The sequence below is a fragment of the Mobula hypostoma genome, chromosome 30, assembly GCF_963921235.1.
Source record: "Mobula hypostoma chromosome 30, sMobHyp1.1, whole genome shotgun sequence".
In the NCBI taxonomy this organism is placed as follows: Eukaryota; Metazoa; Chordata; class Chondrichthyes; order Myliobatiformes; family Myliobatidae; genus Mobula; species Mobula hypostoma.
Genome location: NC_086126.1, coordinates 13,512,149 through 13,531,290, shown reverse-complemented (window position 1 = coordinate 13,531,290; position 19,142 = coordinate 13,512,149). Strand labels below are relative to the sequence as shown.

Here is a 19,142-nt window from a genome sequence, read left to right as displayed (position 1 = left end):
GAATTGCAAAGCGTCGAGGTTGACCGGTAGGCTGTGGTTGATGTGTGCCATAACCAATCTCTCGAAGCACTTCATAGCAATTGATGTCAGAGCCACAGGTCGATAGTCATTCAGGCATGCCATCTTGCTCTTCTTCGGCACTGGGATTATCGTTGCCTTCTTAAAACACGAGGGGATCTTAGACTGAAGCAAGGAGCAGTTGAAGATGTCAGCAAACACTCCAGCTAGCTCACTTGCACAGGCCTGGAGAACCCGTCCTGGGATGCCATCTGGGCCCGTCGCCTGGATACCTTTATAAAGTAACCACTGAGTATAAACAGTAGATAGTACAGTCCTGGGGAGTGTTGTAGAACAGATCATGTATTTACATTATCATCTATATGTATGTAATTGTTCAGTGAATTTCCCAATGATTATGTTACAGTTGCCTGTATATTTTTCTAGAAGCTTCTTGACCAGCAGCAGGTGTCAGCCCTACTTGAATCTCCCTATTTGAGAGGTCAAGTGTTATCAATGCAATTTCTGTTATCTCTGGTCTGGTTTGAGAAGACCAAGACTACTTTTTCATCTGGTCTTTTCTTGTTCTCTTGACGTTCTTTTTTTGCTCTTGTTCAGTACTGAGCAAAAGCCTTAGGCACATACAGTTTCCCCCGCCATCCGAGGGTAGAACGTTCCTATGAAACGGTTCGTAAGCCGAAATACCGTAAAGCGAAGAAGCAATTACCACTTATTTATATGGGAAAAATTTGTGAGCGTTTGCAGACCCAAAAATAACCCACTAAATCATGCCAAATAACACATAAAACCTAAAATAACAGTAACATATAGTAAAAGCAGGAACGATATGATAAATACACAACCTATATAAAGTAGAAATACTTTTCCACAATCATTACTGCACTGTTCTCTGTAGCGAAAATCTCACGCAAGTGCTCTCCGCAGAAAATCTCACGCAAGCGCTGTTGGCGAAAACACGGCGCAAGTGCTCTCCAGTAACCTTTAAGCTATGAAGTTGCCAAATCATACCAAATAACAATGTAAAAATACACAGCCTATATAAAGTAGAAATAATGTATGTGCAGTGTAGTATTACTTACTGGAATTGGTTCAGCGCCGAGCACACTGATGATGGTATGTTAGACTGAGTTGCAGTTTGCGTGGTGCAGTGGCCCCCACCCTCCGGGCCGCTGACAGATACCGATCCGCGAAGCATGCAGGAGTACAGCGGTAGCCGGGAGGCACCCAGCACATCTTTAAGAAAAAAGCCAAAATAAACATGCTAATTAATTGCGTGTCGGGCGGCACCTAATTAATTAGCATGTTTATTTCGGCTTTTTCCTTAAAAGATGTGCTGTGTGCCTCCCGGCTACTGCTGCATTCTCCGCAAATCGGTACAGTATCTGTCCGCGGCCTGGGTGTTGGGGTGGTGGGACACTGGGGTGTCATCTCGTTGTCTGTTTCCATTAAAGCAGGCAGCTCATCATCTATGACTGCCTGCCTCGATGTTGAAGGTCGAGGTTCGTCGTCTGCTGTGGCTGATGCGGAAGGCTTGCTTGACTGCTGAGCCTTGCGCATTTTTCTATCATACAGTTCTTTATAAGGACTCAAACCATCCTGCAAATATCCCTTAAACCTACGTACCCTTTCAAAATTAAAGTCGTACTTTATCATTGCAGCAAAAATCTCACGCAGTCACTTTTGGTCCGTTTGCTACTGCATTTGGTTTTGATTGTTATCCTTTCCTCTTCCAATTGCATCAGCTCTTCATCTATCAGTTCTTGGTCATGGGATGCCAAAACCTCTTCAACATCATGTCCGTCAGCTTCCACAAGCCAAACTCACTTAGTCCTTACTTCGTTCCCCATGATCAAAATGCTTAATTATGTCTAGTTTTACGCTAAGTGTAAAACCCTTACGAGCTCTTTCAGGCTTTTCCAATGCCTTAGAGCTCATCTTGCAAACGACTGCTCACAGGCACGTGTTTAAGCAATGCCGACGAGAATACAGTTCCAAATCCGGGGAGAGCGGCTGCTGGGGGCGCGCGGCGCGCTGCCTTTTATCGCGCGCTGATTTTCCCTGTGCGCTGCTTTTTTGTTTCGTAACAGTGAAAACACCTTTTGAAAGCGAAAACAGGGTACTAATGTAGGTCTTTCGTAACAGTGAGGTTTCGTAAAGTGAATGTTCGAAAAGCGGGGGACACCTGTACATATATATTGTATTTGTCAATGAGGAGCGGAGAGCAAGTTTGTAAATTTGGCAGGGGCAAAGGATGTTGGGAATGGTGAGGGTGGAGCATTGTGGACTAAGAGTGCTGGGGCAGTGGGTGCAGACACACCCAGTCCTGAGACACCAGGCAGGGTCATTTGATTCCAAACAATTGGTTTATTGATCATTACAGAATGTGTCTCTGGGCACTTCCCACTCCCTCCCCTCAACCATGATTCCCCTCTCCCTGCCCCCTTCCCACTCTCAGTCCACAATAGAGACCCAGATCAGAATCAGGTTTATCATCACTCATGTATATCATGAACTTTTTTTGTGCAATACATAAAATTACTACAGTACTGTGCAAAAGTCTTGGGCACCCTGGCTACGTATATGAACCTCAGACTTTTGCACAGCAGCAGCAAGTTTTATGCTTCATTCTGGGTCCAAGCAAAGGTGCAATTGTTTGTCCTTTGTCTTTTTTCCGATTGCAAAGCACTGCTGGATATCGAGGGCATCATATATGTCAGGTGTACCCCACTAGTGAGTTGCTGGATAGCATTGGGGCCGGACTTGTTGCAGCCTGCTTCACCCACCAGGCGGTGCGCAATCCAGCAAGTGGTGGATATAGATAGATAGATAGATAGAAATACTTTATTGATCCCGAGGGAAATTGGGTTTCATTACAGCTGCACCAACCAAGAGTAGAGCATAAATATAGCAATACAAAACCCACAAACAATTAAACAACAATATGCAAACTATGCCAGGTGGAAATAAGTCCAGGACCAGCCTATTGGCTCAGGGTGTCTGACCCTCCACGGAATGAGCTGCAAAGTTCGATGGCCACAGGCAGGAACAACCTCCCATGATGCCCAGTGTTGTATCTCAGTGGAATATGGCCGGAGTCCAACAGCAAAAAGTTCAATACCTGGTCTACAAACCTGTTCCTCGATTGTAATGTGACCAGGATTGCACCATCCGTTGTTAACCAGAACAGCAAGCCCCCAACTCCTTTATGCTTACTGCTCTCAGTGCACTTCCGGTCAGCCCGAATGGTCTGGAAGCCCTCCATGGAAACGTGGAAGTCTGAGGTGCATATGTGATTGGCTTGGATGGTTTCCTTGTGACCGCAAGACCCTGTTGGACCTTGGTAACGTAAAATACAGCGAGTCCGATTCACTGGTGGGACCGCCAGCGGAGGGGTTGCGTGGACGAGGCCTTTGTGCCTCGGAGTCGCCTGTTGTGGTCATGTGATGGAGATGCCAGAACTGGCTGTGTGCTGCTGGATTCTGTACTGGGTTGGTGCTGCCCTCTAGTGTTTGTCCCTGGAACGACAGGCTGGATTGCAATTGTGTGAAATGAGGCACTGCTGTGGTTTGTTCCTGCAGAAACATGGCTCCAGGACAACTTCCTTGCACCGTCGATCTACAGGTCATGATACTCAGGGACTGGGGCTATTACTTTTATACACTTATTTTTTCTAACTATGTTTTTCTGACATCATAATTATGTGTTTTGTGTGACTTTTGGTATTGTGTTTGTACTCTTTGGTATTGTGTTGTGGTTCCGATGTTCTAATAGCTCGTTGTCTGACTCCCTGCAGTTTGATAACTTCAAGCGGGTTTTCAAAGTGGTGGAGGAGATGAAAGGGTCACTCGTGGAGAACATCCAGCAGAACTTCCTACTGTCGGACCAGCTGGCTGGGTAAGTGTCCCCTCCCGTTCTGTCTGCAAGCCCCATCCTCCTGATACTGTCCGATTCACCCTTTCCCTTCCCCTTCCCCAATGCCCTACACTCCCTCTCCCCCATGCCATTCGTCCCGTGCTCTCTCCCCCTTGCTGTTCCTCCCGCACCTCCTCTCTCCCTGGCTGCGCCCCCCCCTCCCGCACCGTTCCTCCCCCCCGGCTGTCCCACCCCTCCCCGGCAGAGCCTCTCGCACTGCCCCTCTCTCCCTCCTCGGCTGTGCCTCCCGTTTCTTCTTTCTTCCCTGCCCCCCCCCATTCCTTTTTGTCACTCTGGGATTAGTATTGGTCTATAATTGTCCGACACACAGAGAAAAGTTTGTCTTGCATACTGTCCATTTATTACAAAGTGCATTGAGGGAGAATGAGGTGAAACAGTTCAACGAATTGTGCGAGGAACTATTTTATAGTTTTATAACAGTGGGGAAGAAGCTGTCCATGAGCCTGGTGGTACGTGCTTCCAGGCGTTTTTTTTTTATCTTCTGCCCGAAGGGAGGTGGGAGGAAGGAGACTGGGCGGGTGGGGTCTTTGATTATGCTGCCTGCTTTACTGAGGCAGTGAGATGTTTGAAGTATGCCTCCCTCCCTCATCAGAATTGCGTTTATTACCACGGCCGTGTATGGAGAAATGTGTTGTTTTGTGGCGGCAGTGCAGTGCAATAACGCAGGTGTAAATAAATATGCAAAAAGAGGACAAAACAGCGAGGTAGAGTTCGGAAATCTGACGGCGGAGGGGAAGGTGCTTTCCCTCGGTTATTGTGTGCCTCCTCGCTGATGGTGGTAATGAGGAGAGGACATGTCCCGGGTGGTGAGGGTCCTTCATGATGGATACTGCGCTCTGGAGGCGTCGCCCTCCGAAGGTGTTCTGGATGGCGGGGATGGCAGTGCCCATGATGTAGATGGCTGAGGTTGCTTTCTCCAATCCTGTGCATTGGAGCCTCGGTACCGAATGTTCTCCACCGTAGCAAATCTCCTCAGACTCCTAATGAAGTGCGTACAGCCGCTGGTGTGCCTCCTTCGCGATTGCATCGATCTCCTGCTCATGCACTCTCTTTCCTGCCCCTTCTCTCTATATCACTTTTGCCTTTTGCCACTTCCCTTTTTTTTCCTCGTTCGCTCATTCCCAATCTCCTTGAAGCGTCTGTTTGCTGTCTTGCCCTGGCCTGCCCCTGTCTCGCTCTGGCTCTCACTCTCCCACTCCTCTTTCTAGTGCATATGCGCCCAGTACGGAGAGTTAGCCCTGGCGGGCTGCCCCTTGCCACGTCAGGGTGAAGCCTGTGAGGCCTTTTAGACCAGCTGTGAGCTTGGAAGTTGCCTTCCCAGCCAGGCCTGGACTCCTGTAACAGCTGCTGTGCCCAGAAGAGCAGCTTTCTGTGCCTGCTGAGGGAGCCCTTAGCTTCCGGATGTTTATTCTGGGCCAGTTGTGACTGTCGTAGGGCATGGAGTACTGGGGCAGGCTGTTCGGCCCACTGTGTCTGTGCTAACCAGGGTGTAAACTTGAACTAACCTCATCTGCCTGAACATGATCCATACCCCCCCCCCCCGACTCCCTGCCTGCTCATTGGTCTTGTCTAAATAGCATTGCTGTTGTACAATGCTTCCACTACTTACCCCGGCATTAAGTCCCAGGCACTTACCATTCTCTGTGCGTAACTTAAAATAAATGGCCTCACAAGTCTCCTTTAAACTTGCCCCTTCTCGCCTTCAATCTTTGCTCTCTAGCTTTTGACATTTACCCCATCGACGCTTCTCGTAATTTTATAAACTTCTATCAGGCCACCTCTCGGTCTCCAACGCTCCAAATTCAGAGTAAAGTTTAATTACCGTTCAATCAAACATGGACACAGCCAAATGAAACAGCGTTCCTCTGGGGGCTAAGGTGCTAAACGTACTCAGTACATTCAAAATAGCAATAAAAATAGTCACGCAAAAAAAAAAGCAGCCTCCAACCAAGCTCAGTCGCCATTCTATACCAGGGGTCCCCAACCTTTTTTGCACTGCGGACCGGTTTAATATTGACAATATTCTTGCGGACCGGCCGACCGGGGTGGTGGTGGGGGGGGGTTTGCCAATGGACAAGAGTAGCAGTCAAATGCGTTGTTTTGCCCAAAAGACTACAATGACCATGAAGCCTTGCGCGGGCACCAATGCGCATGTGCGTCGTGACCTGCCGATATTTATTCCCCCCTGCAAATCCTTTTTGGCGATTCTGTTCGTGGGGGTGGGTGTTAATCACTACCAGAATATAGGTGATAAGTGGGTAATACACTCAATTTTGTTTCTAAAAGGGTTTATCTAACGAATTTAATATTAAACACAGAGCGCATATTTTCCTCGTATGAATATAATTATAAGTCAATTATCAGGGGAGCTTGAAGTGTTGAACGATCTTCCAGTAGAAGTGGCAGAAGCAGGTTCGGTATTATCATTTAATGAAAAATTGGATAGGTATATGGACAGGAAAGGAATGGAGGGTTATGGGCTGAGTGCAGGTCGGTGGGACTAGGTGAGAGTAGCGTTCGGCACGGACTAGGACAGAGATGGCCCGTTTCCGTGCTGTAATTGTTATACGGTTATATAAGTAAGTCAATAGAATCATAATATTTTAAGTAACATTTGGATATTAAATGCACAGCACATATTTTCCCCGTTTGAATATATAAAATCATTGCAACACACCAATATTGCTGAATCAGTGCGAGCCCTGGGCTTGTTTTCCTGCAACAACGCGGTCCTATCGAAAGGTGATGGGAGACAGTGATACTCGAAGAGGGTTCCTGATGTTCAGTCTATTCCGCAGTTTAGTTTTCGTTGCATTCATTGCAGAGATATGTTGGGAATGGAAGCAACGTTTTCAGTGCTTTCGTGGCTATCTCAGGATATTCAGCCTTGACTTTGATCCAGAATGCCGGCAGAGATGTTATGTCAAACATACTTTTCAGCCCGCCGTCATTTGCAAGCTCCAGGAGTTGATCGCCTTCCCGCCCTGACACGGATGACGCGCGGGTCACGACCTCGCATGCGTAATGGCTGATCAGTGGCCGTGACAGGGAATGAGGAAAGGTGCAGCTGACTCATATCGCTTCCTCGCGGCCCGGTAGCGCATGCTTTGCGGCCCGGTGGTTGGGGACTGCTGTTCTATACCTCTGCTGGCATCTCCTCTCCAGGACCGCCCGCGGCTTGAGACCTGGTACTCACTACAACCAAGACCATGCAGCTTCCTCACTGCCTGTCTCTCCACCACACGGGGGAAACAGGCCTGTGGCACCTTCCAGCATCAATGTCCAACAGGGTCTTGCCGCCGCAAGAGAAACGTGCAAGACAATCAAACACGGTTACAATGCACGCCGCCTTCACGCACCGGCTCCTATGCGTTGGAGCAGCAGGCAGCAACATGGTCTGCAGTCAGTCCAGCTCCTTGACACACCGGCTGGCCCCGCTGACAAAGTGCACAACTTCCCTTCATAATTATCAGGCACATCAGCCCTATTAGTGGATGCTGGATTGAAACCACAGCAAGGGAGGTTAGTGACCCCCAGCATTAGGCATCCCCAATGTCCCGCCTCTTACCAGGATGGGAAGGCAGATTATTATCTAAATGGAGTCAAGTTAGGAAAAAGGGAAGCACAACGAGATCTAGGTGTTCTTGTACATCAGTCACTGAAAGCAAGCATGCAAGTACAGCAGGCAGTGAAGAAAGCTAATGGCATGCTGGCCTTCATAACAAGGGGAATTGAGTATAAGAGCAAAGAGGTCCTTCTGCAGCTGTACAGGGCCCTGGTGAGACCACACCTGGAGTACTGTGTGCAGTTTTGGTCTCCAAATTTGAGGAAAGACATTCTCGCTATTGAAGGAGTGCAGTGTAGGTTCACAAGGTTAATTCCCAGGATGGCGGGACTGTCATATGTCGAAAGATTGGAGCGACTGGGCTTGTATACACTGGAATTTAGAAGGCTGAGAGGGGATCTTATTGAAACATATAAGATTATTAAGGGATTGGACACGCTGGAGGCAGGAAGCAGGATCCCGCTGATGGGTGAGCCCAGAACCAAAGGCCACAGTTTAAGAATAAGGGGTCGGCCATTTCGAACAGAGCTGAGGAAAAACTTTTTCACCCAGAGAGTGGTGAATATATGGAATGCTCTGCCCCAGAAGGTTGTGGAGGCCAAGTCTCTGGATGATTTCAAGAAAGAAACGGATAGAGCTCTTAAAGATAGTGGAATCAAAGGTTATGGGGATAAGGCAGGAACTGGATACTGATTGTGGATGATCAGCCATGATCACATTGAATGGTGGTGCTGGCTCGAAGGGCCGAATGGCCTACTCCTGCACCTATTGTCTATTACCAACAGTGAATGCAATAAAGTAGAAAGGTTCCGACGTCCTCTCCCTCAGTGTCTGCAAAATTAAGGAGTTAGTCACTGCTTTCGGGAAGTGAGGTGGAATACATGTCAGTGGTGCTACGGTGGAGATGGTTGACAGCTTCAAGTTCCTTGGTATACATACCATCAGCAACTTGCCATTCAAAGTTTGTAGAAATTATACAACCTTAAGATTTGTCTGCTTGCAGGTTGCCACAAAACAAGAAACCTGAAGGAACCCCTTTTTTCCTTTTAAAAAAAAAGACCAACAAGCACCCAATGTGCAAGAAAGAGGCAAAAAAAAACACAAATCATGTAAACAGCATTCTGAACCAAAATTGAGTCCATGGAGCAGAAGCCAATAGCAACCGGGATAAGCCCATAACCTCAGTTCATTGCACAGCGGGGCAAATTGCCGCGAAGCGTGCCGACACGGAGTCTGGAGCAGCTAGGGCAGTCTCGCAGCCTCAGTGCCGGGGAGAGAGGAGTAAACGTCGCGGAAGAACGAGCAGAATCTGTCCAAACCTTCGCCTCCGGACCCGACGCCCTGTCTTTTCAGTCTCTCTGGGCTGGTGTTTAGATTACCGAGACACTGGGTCGTCCTCCACACTAGGACCCAGGCCCCGTTGCATCGATACGCTCTGGGTCTGGACCCCGCTGCCACGTTCCGGCCTGCACCCGACCTTTTCCAAATTGGCTCGGCGCTTGGATCGAACCAGCCTTAGGTGGACAGTCTCCAAAACTCCACCGGTCCGAATCCTCTTCAATCCATCCGCTCCGACTCCGTCTCAAACATGCCTCAACCTTGCCCCGACTCTGCATCGCACCCACGTGTCTCGCCTGTGCTGGCCTCTTCATTGTTTGCAAGTGATAGTTTACCACAATTTACCACAGAAAATGTGTTGTTAATAAAGTCTCTAGTTGTGTATCGTGCTTTATGAACCACCAGTAAGCTGTCACCCACCTCAGTAAAACCATCTTAAACCAGAAGCTGCCAGGTTGAACTCTATGGCTACGAAAGCACAACATGCTAAGGACGCTCATCTTCAGAACGACCAACGGCAACGTCCTGCAGATAGTTTCATGAAACTGCTTCTTTCAAATACGTTCCTACCACTTACTGGAGCTTGGGGTTTACATTTTGATGGCTGATTGAGCGATCTGGCGGTGGGCTGCCTTTGAGGAAGTTCGGTGAGGTTTGGAGCAGAACGTGAGGCCTGTAGTTCTGCAATCCTGGAGATGGGGAGAGGTGGGGGGGGCGCGAGCCCATGATCGGCTCCATTGCTTCTCTCCGACTGGGGCATTGAGCAAGGTTGAAGTCGATGAGGACGAGAGCAGAGGACGGGCTGTTTGGCGGCGTGAGCCTGGTTATGATCGGTCTTCTTCTCACTCTTGCTCGCTGCTGTCGGGGGAAAGTGCAGGAGTCTTGGAATCCACCTTGCAAGGATTGGTCCGCGAGGCTGTAGACTCGTTTTGGGGGACTTTGAGGTTCATGTTGCATGTGTTTATGGGTTCTAGTTACTCTTGCTGTTTTTGAGCTGTTTTATTGGAGTGATCGATGCTGACGGGGGCGGGGGGGTGGTGAAGGGGTGGGGGAGGTTTGCGAAGAAAGGCTTTGTGGCTTGTAGTAGGCCAGGGGCGCTGAAATGAACTAAGCTGAATACTCCTGGTGATGTTTGATATTCTATGTGTTGTTCACTCATTTTTTGCCGTTTGCGCAGTTTGTTCTTGTGTGTTGGGTGTTTGATGTTTACTTGAATGGGGTTCGTGGTGTTTCTTTATTTTGTAGCTGCCTGCAAGAGGATGACTGTCGAGTTGTAATCTGTATACATACTTTAATAATAAATGCACTTTGAATCTTTAAGGAAATCTGGCATGTCCCAGACAACTCTTCCCCGCATCTCTCGATGCAACGTAGAAAGCATCCTATCTTGGCCAAGGAACTGCTCTGCCTGAGGCCACAAGAAACTACGGAGAGTTTTAGACACAGGTCAGCACATCACGGAAACCAGCCTCCCCTTCGCCGACTGCTCCGTCTGCACGTCCTGTTGCCTTGGGGAAAGCAGCTGACATAATGAAGGATCCACCCCCACCGCAGTCATTCTCTCTTCTCTCCCTCCCCCCTCCCTTCCTGTCAGGCAGAAGCTACAAAATCCCGAGAGCATAAACCAGGCGCTAGGATGGTTTCTGTCCCACTGTTATAAGACCATAAGATATAGGAGCAGAATTAGGCCATTTGGCCCATCAAGTCTGCTGCGCCATTTCATCATGGCTGATCTATTTTCCCTCTCAGTGCCAGCCTCCTGCCTCCCCTACCCCCCCCGTACCCCTTTATGCCCCGACTAACCAAGGATCTATCAAACTCTGCCTTAGATATACTCACTATCTCGGCACCTACAGCTGCCTGTGGCAACGAATTCCACAGATTCACCACTCCCTGGCTGAAGAAATTCCTGCTCATCTCTATTGTAAATGGACGTCCCTCTATTCTGAGGCTGTGTCCACTAGTCTTGGACTCCCCCACCGTTGGAAACATCCTCTCTGCATCCACTCTATCAAGGGCTTTCAACATTTGATGGGTTCAGTCAGGTTTTCCGAATTCCAGTGAATACGGGCCCAGAGCCATCAAACACTCCTCATATAACAAGCCTTTCCATCCTGGAGTAATTTTTGCGAACCTCCTTTGAACCCTCTCCAACGTCAGCACATCCTTTCCCAGATAAGAGGCCAAAAACTGCTCACAGTGCTCCAAGTGAGGCCTCCCCAGTGCTTTACGAAGCTTTTACAGTCCAGTTATCAGACTCTTGAACTCTTAATCCTAGAATCTGTCTCATCGTGGCCATGCAGTTCACGTGTCTGTCTGCACGGCACTTCCTCTTTGTCAGTGCTGCACCATACTAGAAGGGATTATGGTACAGGTGTAGGCCCTTCAACCCGCAATGTCTCTGCTGACCCTGAAGCCAAATTAAACGAAATCTCTTCTACTTACAGGTGATCCATATCCCTCCATTCTCTGCATCCTGCCTAACGTGCCTGACTGACTAGGTTCCAAGTACATTTATTATCGAAGTATCTGTACTATCTACAACCTTGAGATTCGTTTCCTCACAGGCAGACGCAAACAAAGAACCCATTTAAAAAAAAAACACCCAATGTGCAAAAAAAAAACAAACCCACCAAATCGTCCAAACGATAAATTAAAGTTCTGGAAAGTGAGTTCAAAGCCAAGAAGCCAGTCACAGTCGATCCAGGATCCTTGCAGAGCAGCGAGCTGAACACCAACCTGTTTCTCACCTCTGGCCCTGACACCCTGACCTTTTTCTTTTTCAATCTTTTTTATTAATTTCAGCATCATAAACATTACAAAAAATAGATACAGATAAATTGGGATTACATTATTGATAAATAGTTTATACAAGTATGAGCTCAATTGATACATAATTGATAAGCCTCCCAAAATCTCAAAAAGTACAAATATAATATAGGAAAATATAAGGTGAAAATATAAAAATAACATGAAAAAGAAAAAAAAAATTATGCCCCAAAAGGAAAAAAAAATCTAACCCAATTAAAAGAAAACTAAACTAAAGAAAAAAAAGAAAAAGAATGGGCTATTATGATACCTCAGATAAGACCTTTAGTGTCCTAAACTCCACTCCTCTCCCCAAATATGGAGTAACAAAATAGAATTGGAAAGGGTCAAATTACATCATATGAAAATATTGAATAAATGGTCTCCAAATCCCTTCAAATTTAATAGAAGGGTCATAAATGACGCTTCTAATTTTTTCTAAATTTAAGCAAGACATAGTTTGAGAAAAACCCTGACCTTTTCAATCTGGCCCAGCGCTTAAATTGACCAAACATCAGCCCGTAAACTTGCTCCCGGACCCGGGACCCGTCGCTTCAATGCGCTCTCGGGTCTGGGCCCTGCCGTCCCGATTCAGCCCCTACCCGAGCTTTCCAATCTGGGCCGATTCTTAAATTGGTCGCACGTCGGCTTGTTCTTCGCTCTCGGGCACGGGTCCTGCCGCCCAGCGTTGGAGCCGCCATCTCGAGTTCTCTCAAAGTCCGCCACAGCCACGTTGGCCTGCTCCTCGGTCTCCGGTCCGTGTCCCCGTTGCCCCAATCTGGCTTGTACACGCCAAGCTGTAACCGTCCTGCACCCACGAATTTTCAGTTCACGTCGCAAAAATGCAAGGCTGTGCAGGCGGTTCGAAAGCTCAGCTCCAAAAGGAAAGTTACTGACTGCAGTGATTGTTTTCTAGAAAAAGTGTGATTGATACGATAGTTAGCTGTTTTGTTTGCCGCCAGTAATGCCACTATCCTACCTACATAGTTTTCTTTCTGCTACCTCAATGTACGTGTGTGTGGAATGGTCTGTCTGGATGGCAGAGAGAAACTTCTCACGGTGTCTGGGTACATAGAACGTAAACACTAGAGATGCTCCAGATCCTGGAAATCTTGAGCTGGAGGGACTCAGCAGGTCGGGCAGCATCTATGGAGAGGAATAAACAGTCGTGTCTAACAGCCGAGTCCAATATGGGCCCTTCAGCCCACAATGTTGTGTCAACTGCTTATAACCTACTCTAGGATCGGCCCAGTGCTTCCCTCCTGCAGAGGCTTCCATTTTCCTTTCATCCATCTACGAGTCTTCTAAACGTCCCTAATGCTGTCTGCCTGTACCACCACGCTCCATGTTATTTGGAAGAACAACTTGCCTCTGGCATCCCCCTGTACTTTGCTCTGATCACCTTAAAAGGATGCCCTCTGGTACTGCCAATCCCGCACTGTGGCCGTCCACTCGATGTTTGCCTTGTGCAGCCGTTACCAATTCGCCTCACGCCTGTACCCACCGCTTTAGCTTCATCGGTTTGGTTTGTTGCTTCCTTGGGGGGGGGTGGGGGGGTGTTGGTAGGGGGACGGCTCAATTCAGGCCGGTGAGGCACGACCCGCCCCTTGCGCCTTGCGCAGCCACGTGACAGTACCGGTATCAGTGTTAGAGCGCTGTGCCACGTGGGACCTCTTGGGTGCTGAGAGGCACGCTCGTGCTACAGTGAAGTCTCAGAGACCCACTCTCTCCCACTCGACAGATACTTTACTGATCCCAGAGGAAATTACAGTGTCACAGTAGCATTACAAGTGCACAGATCTACAAATATTGGAAGAGAAGAAAGAAAGAATGAAAAATAAGTTACCTCAAATAGTCTATCAGGAGGGGGTCATCACTTCCCCGGTGATAGGTTGACTCATTATCGAGCCTAATGGCCGAGGGTGAGAATGACCTCATATCGCGCTGTTTGGAGCAGTGCAGTTGTCTCAGTCTGTCACTGAAAGTGCTCCTCTGTTCAGCCAAGGTGGCATGCAGAGGGTGGGAAACGTTGTCCGCAATTGCCAGGATTTTCCGTAGGGTCCTTTGTTCTATGACGGCCTCCAGTGTGTCCAGTTTGACTCCTATAACGGGGCCAGCCTTTCTAATCAGTTTGAGCTTGCTGGCTTCACCCGTGCTGATGCCATTGCCCCAGCCCCAGCACACCACCGCATAGAAGGTTGTACTGACGACAACAGACTGGTAGAACATGTGAAGGAGAGGCCTGCACACTCCAGAGGGCCTCAGTCTCCTCAGGAAGTAGAGGCTTTGTTGTACACAGCCTCTGCGTTGTACACCAGGGCATAAGGGAACGGAATCGGCCACTGCATGTCCCCTATTGGGCGAGGGCTCACTGAGGCCATGGGTGCCTGTTCTTCAGCAGGAGAGGCAACTCATCATGTACCCACGTCCTGCCCGGTTCCCACTGGGGCACTGGCTTCACCGCTGAGGGTCCCTCCTGTGCATTTGGGTCCCGCCACTAGGAGGCAGGCTCGCTCCACACCAGGGCGCGAACCACCCTGAAGCAGGATGTGCTATTTGTTAGACTTTGCTGGCCTGCCCGTCTCACACACCCCTCTGCCAGCTCAGAGGCTTCCATTGGCGCAGCAGGTAGAGCTCCAGTGATGTGTGCCTGCGTATACGTGTGTGTTTCTTTTGCACACTGGTTGAATGCCTCTGTCCACTTGTCCCTCCTCTTTCCCACCCCCCACCCTGCCCCCAGCCCTTCGAACCACACAGCAACCCACCCATTTTAACTCCAGCCTAATCATGGGACAGTTTACAATGACCGATTAACCTACGTCAGGAATTGAACCCGGATTGCCCGTGCTTGAAAGCGTTACGCTCATCACCAAAGCACGGGCTTTCATTGTTTCTATTATGGTTACTATTCTGTTGTGGGGTTATTGAGTATGCCGGCAAGAAAATGAGTGTTGGGGCTGTATATGGTGACGTATATCTACCTTGACAAATCAATTTACTTTGAAGGTTGAACTGTCACTGACTGTGTTTCGCCCACGTGCTCCCGCATCCCTGTGAGCTGTAAGTTGCCCCCAGTGTGTGGGTGATGGGTGGAACCTGGTGGGGGAGCTGATGGGATTGCCAGAGAATGAAGTGAATGGGACCTGACACAGGAGCCGTAAATGGGTGGTCAAGATTGTTTAATGTGATTTCCTGTACGCACAGTGTAAACGAGAATGGAAAAAAATTGCCAACCTGAGGAACTGGGCAGGTCAGGCGGCATCTATGGAAATGAATAAACTGTCGAGGTTTCGGGCCGAGGCTCTTCTTCAGGAGTGAGAAGGAAGGGGGAAGATGCCAGAATAAAAAGGTGCGGGGAGGGGGAGGAGGCTAGCTGGAAGGTGGGAAAGGTCAAGGGTTGGAGAAGAAGGAATCTGATAGGAGAGTGAACCATAGGAGAAAGGGACCCAGGGGGAAGGCATAGGCAGACGAAAAGAAGTCAGAGTGCGGAATAGAGGTTGGGGGGAGGGAAGATTTGTTCATCGGAAGGAGAAATCGATATTCATGCCATCGTGGCCGTCCAGACAGAATACAAGGTACTGCTCCTCCACCCTGAGGGTGCCCTTATCATGGCATAACAGGAGGCCACGGACCAATGTGTCATAAAGGGGATGGGAATTGGAATTAAACTGTTTGGCCACCGGGGAGCCCCACTTACGGCCGATGGTGTGGAGGTGCTCGACGATTGTTGCTCCGGATCTGAATCAGCACAAAAAAAACCCTGCACAAAAGATAGGGCACACAATTAAAATAAGAACGCAATCAATATGAATTCAGAAGATAGCTTATTGATTGCATGTCCATGAAGTGTTGTTAGGTACAGGAGTGTCTGTGCATGAGGTGACTCTTGACAGGAAATGATAAGGTAGTCGTGGTGGGGTGGAAGTGTTGATCAACTTCTTGCTTGGGGAAAGTAACTTTTTGAGTTGGGTGGTCTTGCCGTGGACGGTACGTAGCCTCCTCTCTGGTGAGAGTGGGTCAAACAGTCCGCGAACAGGGTGAGTGACTGTTACTGGCCCTTTTCCGGTACCCTTCTGTATATCTGTTCTTGGTGGTCAGCATGGATTTGATGGGCTGAATGGCCTGTTTCAATGCTGCAGCTCTCTGAGGGTGGCGGGTGAAGCTAGGGGAATAGATAAGTGGGGGAATGAGGTTTTACTGAGAGCTGGCATAGACTCAGTGGGCTGAAATATATATTCAGTTCCTCCAGCTAATGAGAGGAATTTCAACACCCCCCCCCCACCCCAGCATCCTTCTGAGCCCAACTTATCTGATACAGAGAATAGCAGGTCCCTCCCACTATAAAACCAGCTATCCTTAGCCCATTGGCTGAACAAAAGTATTCCTGTGGAAGGGATTGTATCCTCTCTATTGGGACCACTCTACTCATAAAGTTACTGCTAGCTCTCTGAATGAATTCTCCACTTCAGTGCCCCACGGTCCCTTATCTCCAATCCCGCAGCCGCACTCTCCCCTGCTGAATCTGTTCTCACCTCTGTCCCCAGATGGCACCACTCAGCTCACAGCGAGAACACCAGCACCCACCAGATGGGCTGAATGGTTGACTTCCTTGCTGAAAGTCTTGTCGGGGGTCTCTCCTCCCAACCCCCGACCCCCACCATGCCTTTTTTCGGAAGAGGAGGAGAAGTGGGGTGCCAGGGAGAGAGGGCAGGACCCCTACCCCTACCCCTGAACCCCCACTCGCCTTTTCCCAGGAGAAAGGCAACTGAAGACTAGAGAGCACAGCTTTAAGTTCAAAGTAAATTCATGATCGAAGTATGTATATGTCACCTTATACAACCCTGAGATTCATTTTCTTGCAGGCACTCACAGCAGAACAAATACAATCGAATCGATGAAAAGCTACACACAAAGACTGACAAATTGCCCAAAAGGCAAACTGTGCAAATTCCAAAAAAAAACTCTAATAAATGAATAGTTCTAAGAACGTGAGGTGTTAGAGTTCTTGAAAGTGAGTTTGTAGGTTGTAGAATCAGTTCGGAGTTGAGGTGAGTGAAGTTATCCACTCCGGTTCAGGAGCCTGATGGTTGAGGGTGATAACTGTCCCTGAACCTGGTGGTGTGGGACCTGATGGTTGAGGGGTGATAACTGTCCCTGAACCTGGTGGTGTGGGACCTGATGGTTGAGGGTGATAACTGTCCCTGAACCTGGTGGTGTGGGACCTGACGGTTGAGGGTGATAACTGTCCCTGAACCTGGTGGTGTGGGACCTGATGGTTGAGGGGTGATAACTGTCCCTGAACCTGGTGGTGTGGGACCTGATGGTTGAGGGTGATAACTGTCCCTGAACCTGGTGGTGTGGGACCTGATGGTTGAGGGTGATAACTGTCCCTGAACCTGGTGGTGTGGGACCTGATGGTTGAGGGGTGATAACTGTCCCTGAACCTGGTGGTGTGGGACCTGAGGCTCCTGTACCTCCAGGTAAGGTGGGAGTCGGACTATTTAAGAGGGCCCTGAGGAGACTTCACACAGTGGGTTTCTGAATAAGAAACAAGTTGCCTACAGAAGTGGTTGAGGCAGGTACAATAGCAATGTATAAAATATGAGCACAAGAGTTTCTGCAGATGCTGGAATTCCAGTGTGGTTGTGGTTGGTTGGCATCTGCCTGGCTCAAAGGGCAATGAGTGATGATGATCATCATCATCACAAGCCTGGGTGGAAGGTGTGGAGGTCCTGAGATGCCCAGTCATCAAGATCCCCCTCTCGGCCTCACCGGTGGAGTCCAAAGGAAAGCTTATGAAGCGATACGTCTGTCACCAGCTCGGCTGCAGGAGCTGCCGGAAGGATGTTCGGTGACATCCAGACGCCTCAGGGGCTCCACTCCGGATTTGCTGTCTGGGTTTTACTCCCGTAGCCTTCGTCTCCCCCGAGGCTGCCTGCAAGGCAGTGGGGCTATTTACCCATCTCTGGGGATCTGGTTCACGGGCACCAGGGCGTGTCCACACACCGGTGGGCCTGCGTGCTACGTGTGCAGGGGCCGGACCTCCTCCCCGTCCTCTGTAGCTCAGCCCGAGTCCGAGAGGAGTTCGGTTTCCATGTGTCGCCAGCGAGGAGGCACGACGTGAGGCTTGCTGTGTACTGGCAGGGAGAGACTGACACATTCAGCTCTCCTTTTCGTGAGACTGCTGGCCAGCGGTGGAAGCTGAAAGTGAGAGCGACAAGCACGACCCACTATACTACCACACTAGACGCGTCACAACAACCATTTGACACGCGCTGGAGCTCCAGTGCAACACACACAAAATAGGGCAGAGAAAACAGCGTATCAGTTAGCGAGCGTGACCACGGTTCAGTTCCCGCTGCTGACTCTAAGGAGTTCGTGCGTCTTCCCTGTGACTGTGTGGCTTTCCTCCTGGTTTCTTGTAGACCATAGGACGTAGGATCAGAACTAGGCCATCCAGCCTGTCGACTCTGCTCCATGTACGGGTTAGTAGATGAATTGGGTGTAATTAGGCTGTGTGGGCTTGTTGGGTCAGAAAGGCCTGTTAACCGTGCTGCATTTCTGAATAAATAAAAGTACCGGAGGAACTCTGAAGGTCAGGCAACATAGAAAAGGCATTTGGACAGGTACGTGGATCGGGACAGTTTCGAGGGATATGGGCCAAGCCAGGGAAAGTGGGACTCGCTTGGTTGGCACGGATGAGCAGGGCTGAAGGGCCTGTTTTAGTGCCGTGTGACTCTATGACCCCTCTTCCCTCCAGTGACTACGCCGCCGTGGTGTTCTTCGCCAACAACCGTTTCGAGACCGGGAAGAAGAAGCTTCAGTACCTGACCTTCGAGGACTTTGCCTGCTGTGCTGAGCAGCTGATACAGAACTGGACCCTGGGGGCCGTAGGTGAGTGAGAGTTTCACGGGCTGCACCGAAACGCGGGTGTGTGTCTTGTCGAAGAGCTCCGCCTGACTCAACGGTCTCTGATTTAAACTTCCGGCATAGCGTTGGTTATTTCTGCCTCAACTTCTCAGAGTGGCGTAGCAGTTAGTAAAACTCTATTACAGCACCAGCAACCCGGGGCTTCAGTACTACCAGTCTTTGTAAAGAGTTTATACATTCTCCCTGTGACTTTGGGTGTTCCAACTTTCTCCCGCATCGAAACATAGAAAACCTACAGCACAATACAGGCCCTTCGGCCCACAAAGCTGTGCCGATCATGTCCCTACCTTAGAACTACTTAGGCTTTACCCATTGTCCTCTATTTTTCTAAGCTCTATGTAGCCATCCAGGAGTCTCTTAAAAGACCCTGTCATTTCCGCCTCCACCACCGTTGCCGGCAGCCCATTCCACACACTCACCACTCTCTGCGTGAAAAACTTACCCCTGACATCTCCTCAGTACCTACTTCCAAGCACCTTAAAACCGTGCCCTCTCGTGCTAGCCATTTCAGCCCTGGGAAAAAGCCTCTGACTATCCACACTATCAATGC

The 19,142-nt window shown here is 49.3% G+C and overlaps 1 protein-coding gene across 1 annotated transcript in view; it reads left to right on the top strand.

The window, feature by feature from the left end:
- Positions 1-19,142, top strand: part of fibpa (fibroblast growth factor (acidic) intracellular binding protein a) — a 73,939-nt gene that overhangs the window by 21,506 nt on the left and 33,291 nt on the right. The window contains exons 4-5 of the mRNA XM_063036261.1: positions 3,812-3,912; positions 18,423-18,556. Of these exons, the coding sequence (XP_062892331.1) occupies positions 3,812-3,912; positions 18,423-18,556 (235 nt within the window). The remainder of the gene's footprint in view (positions 1-3,811; positions 3,913-18,422; positions 18,557-19,142) is intronic.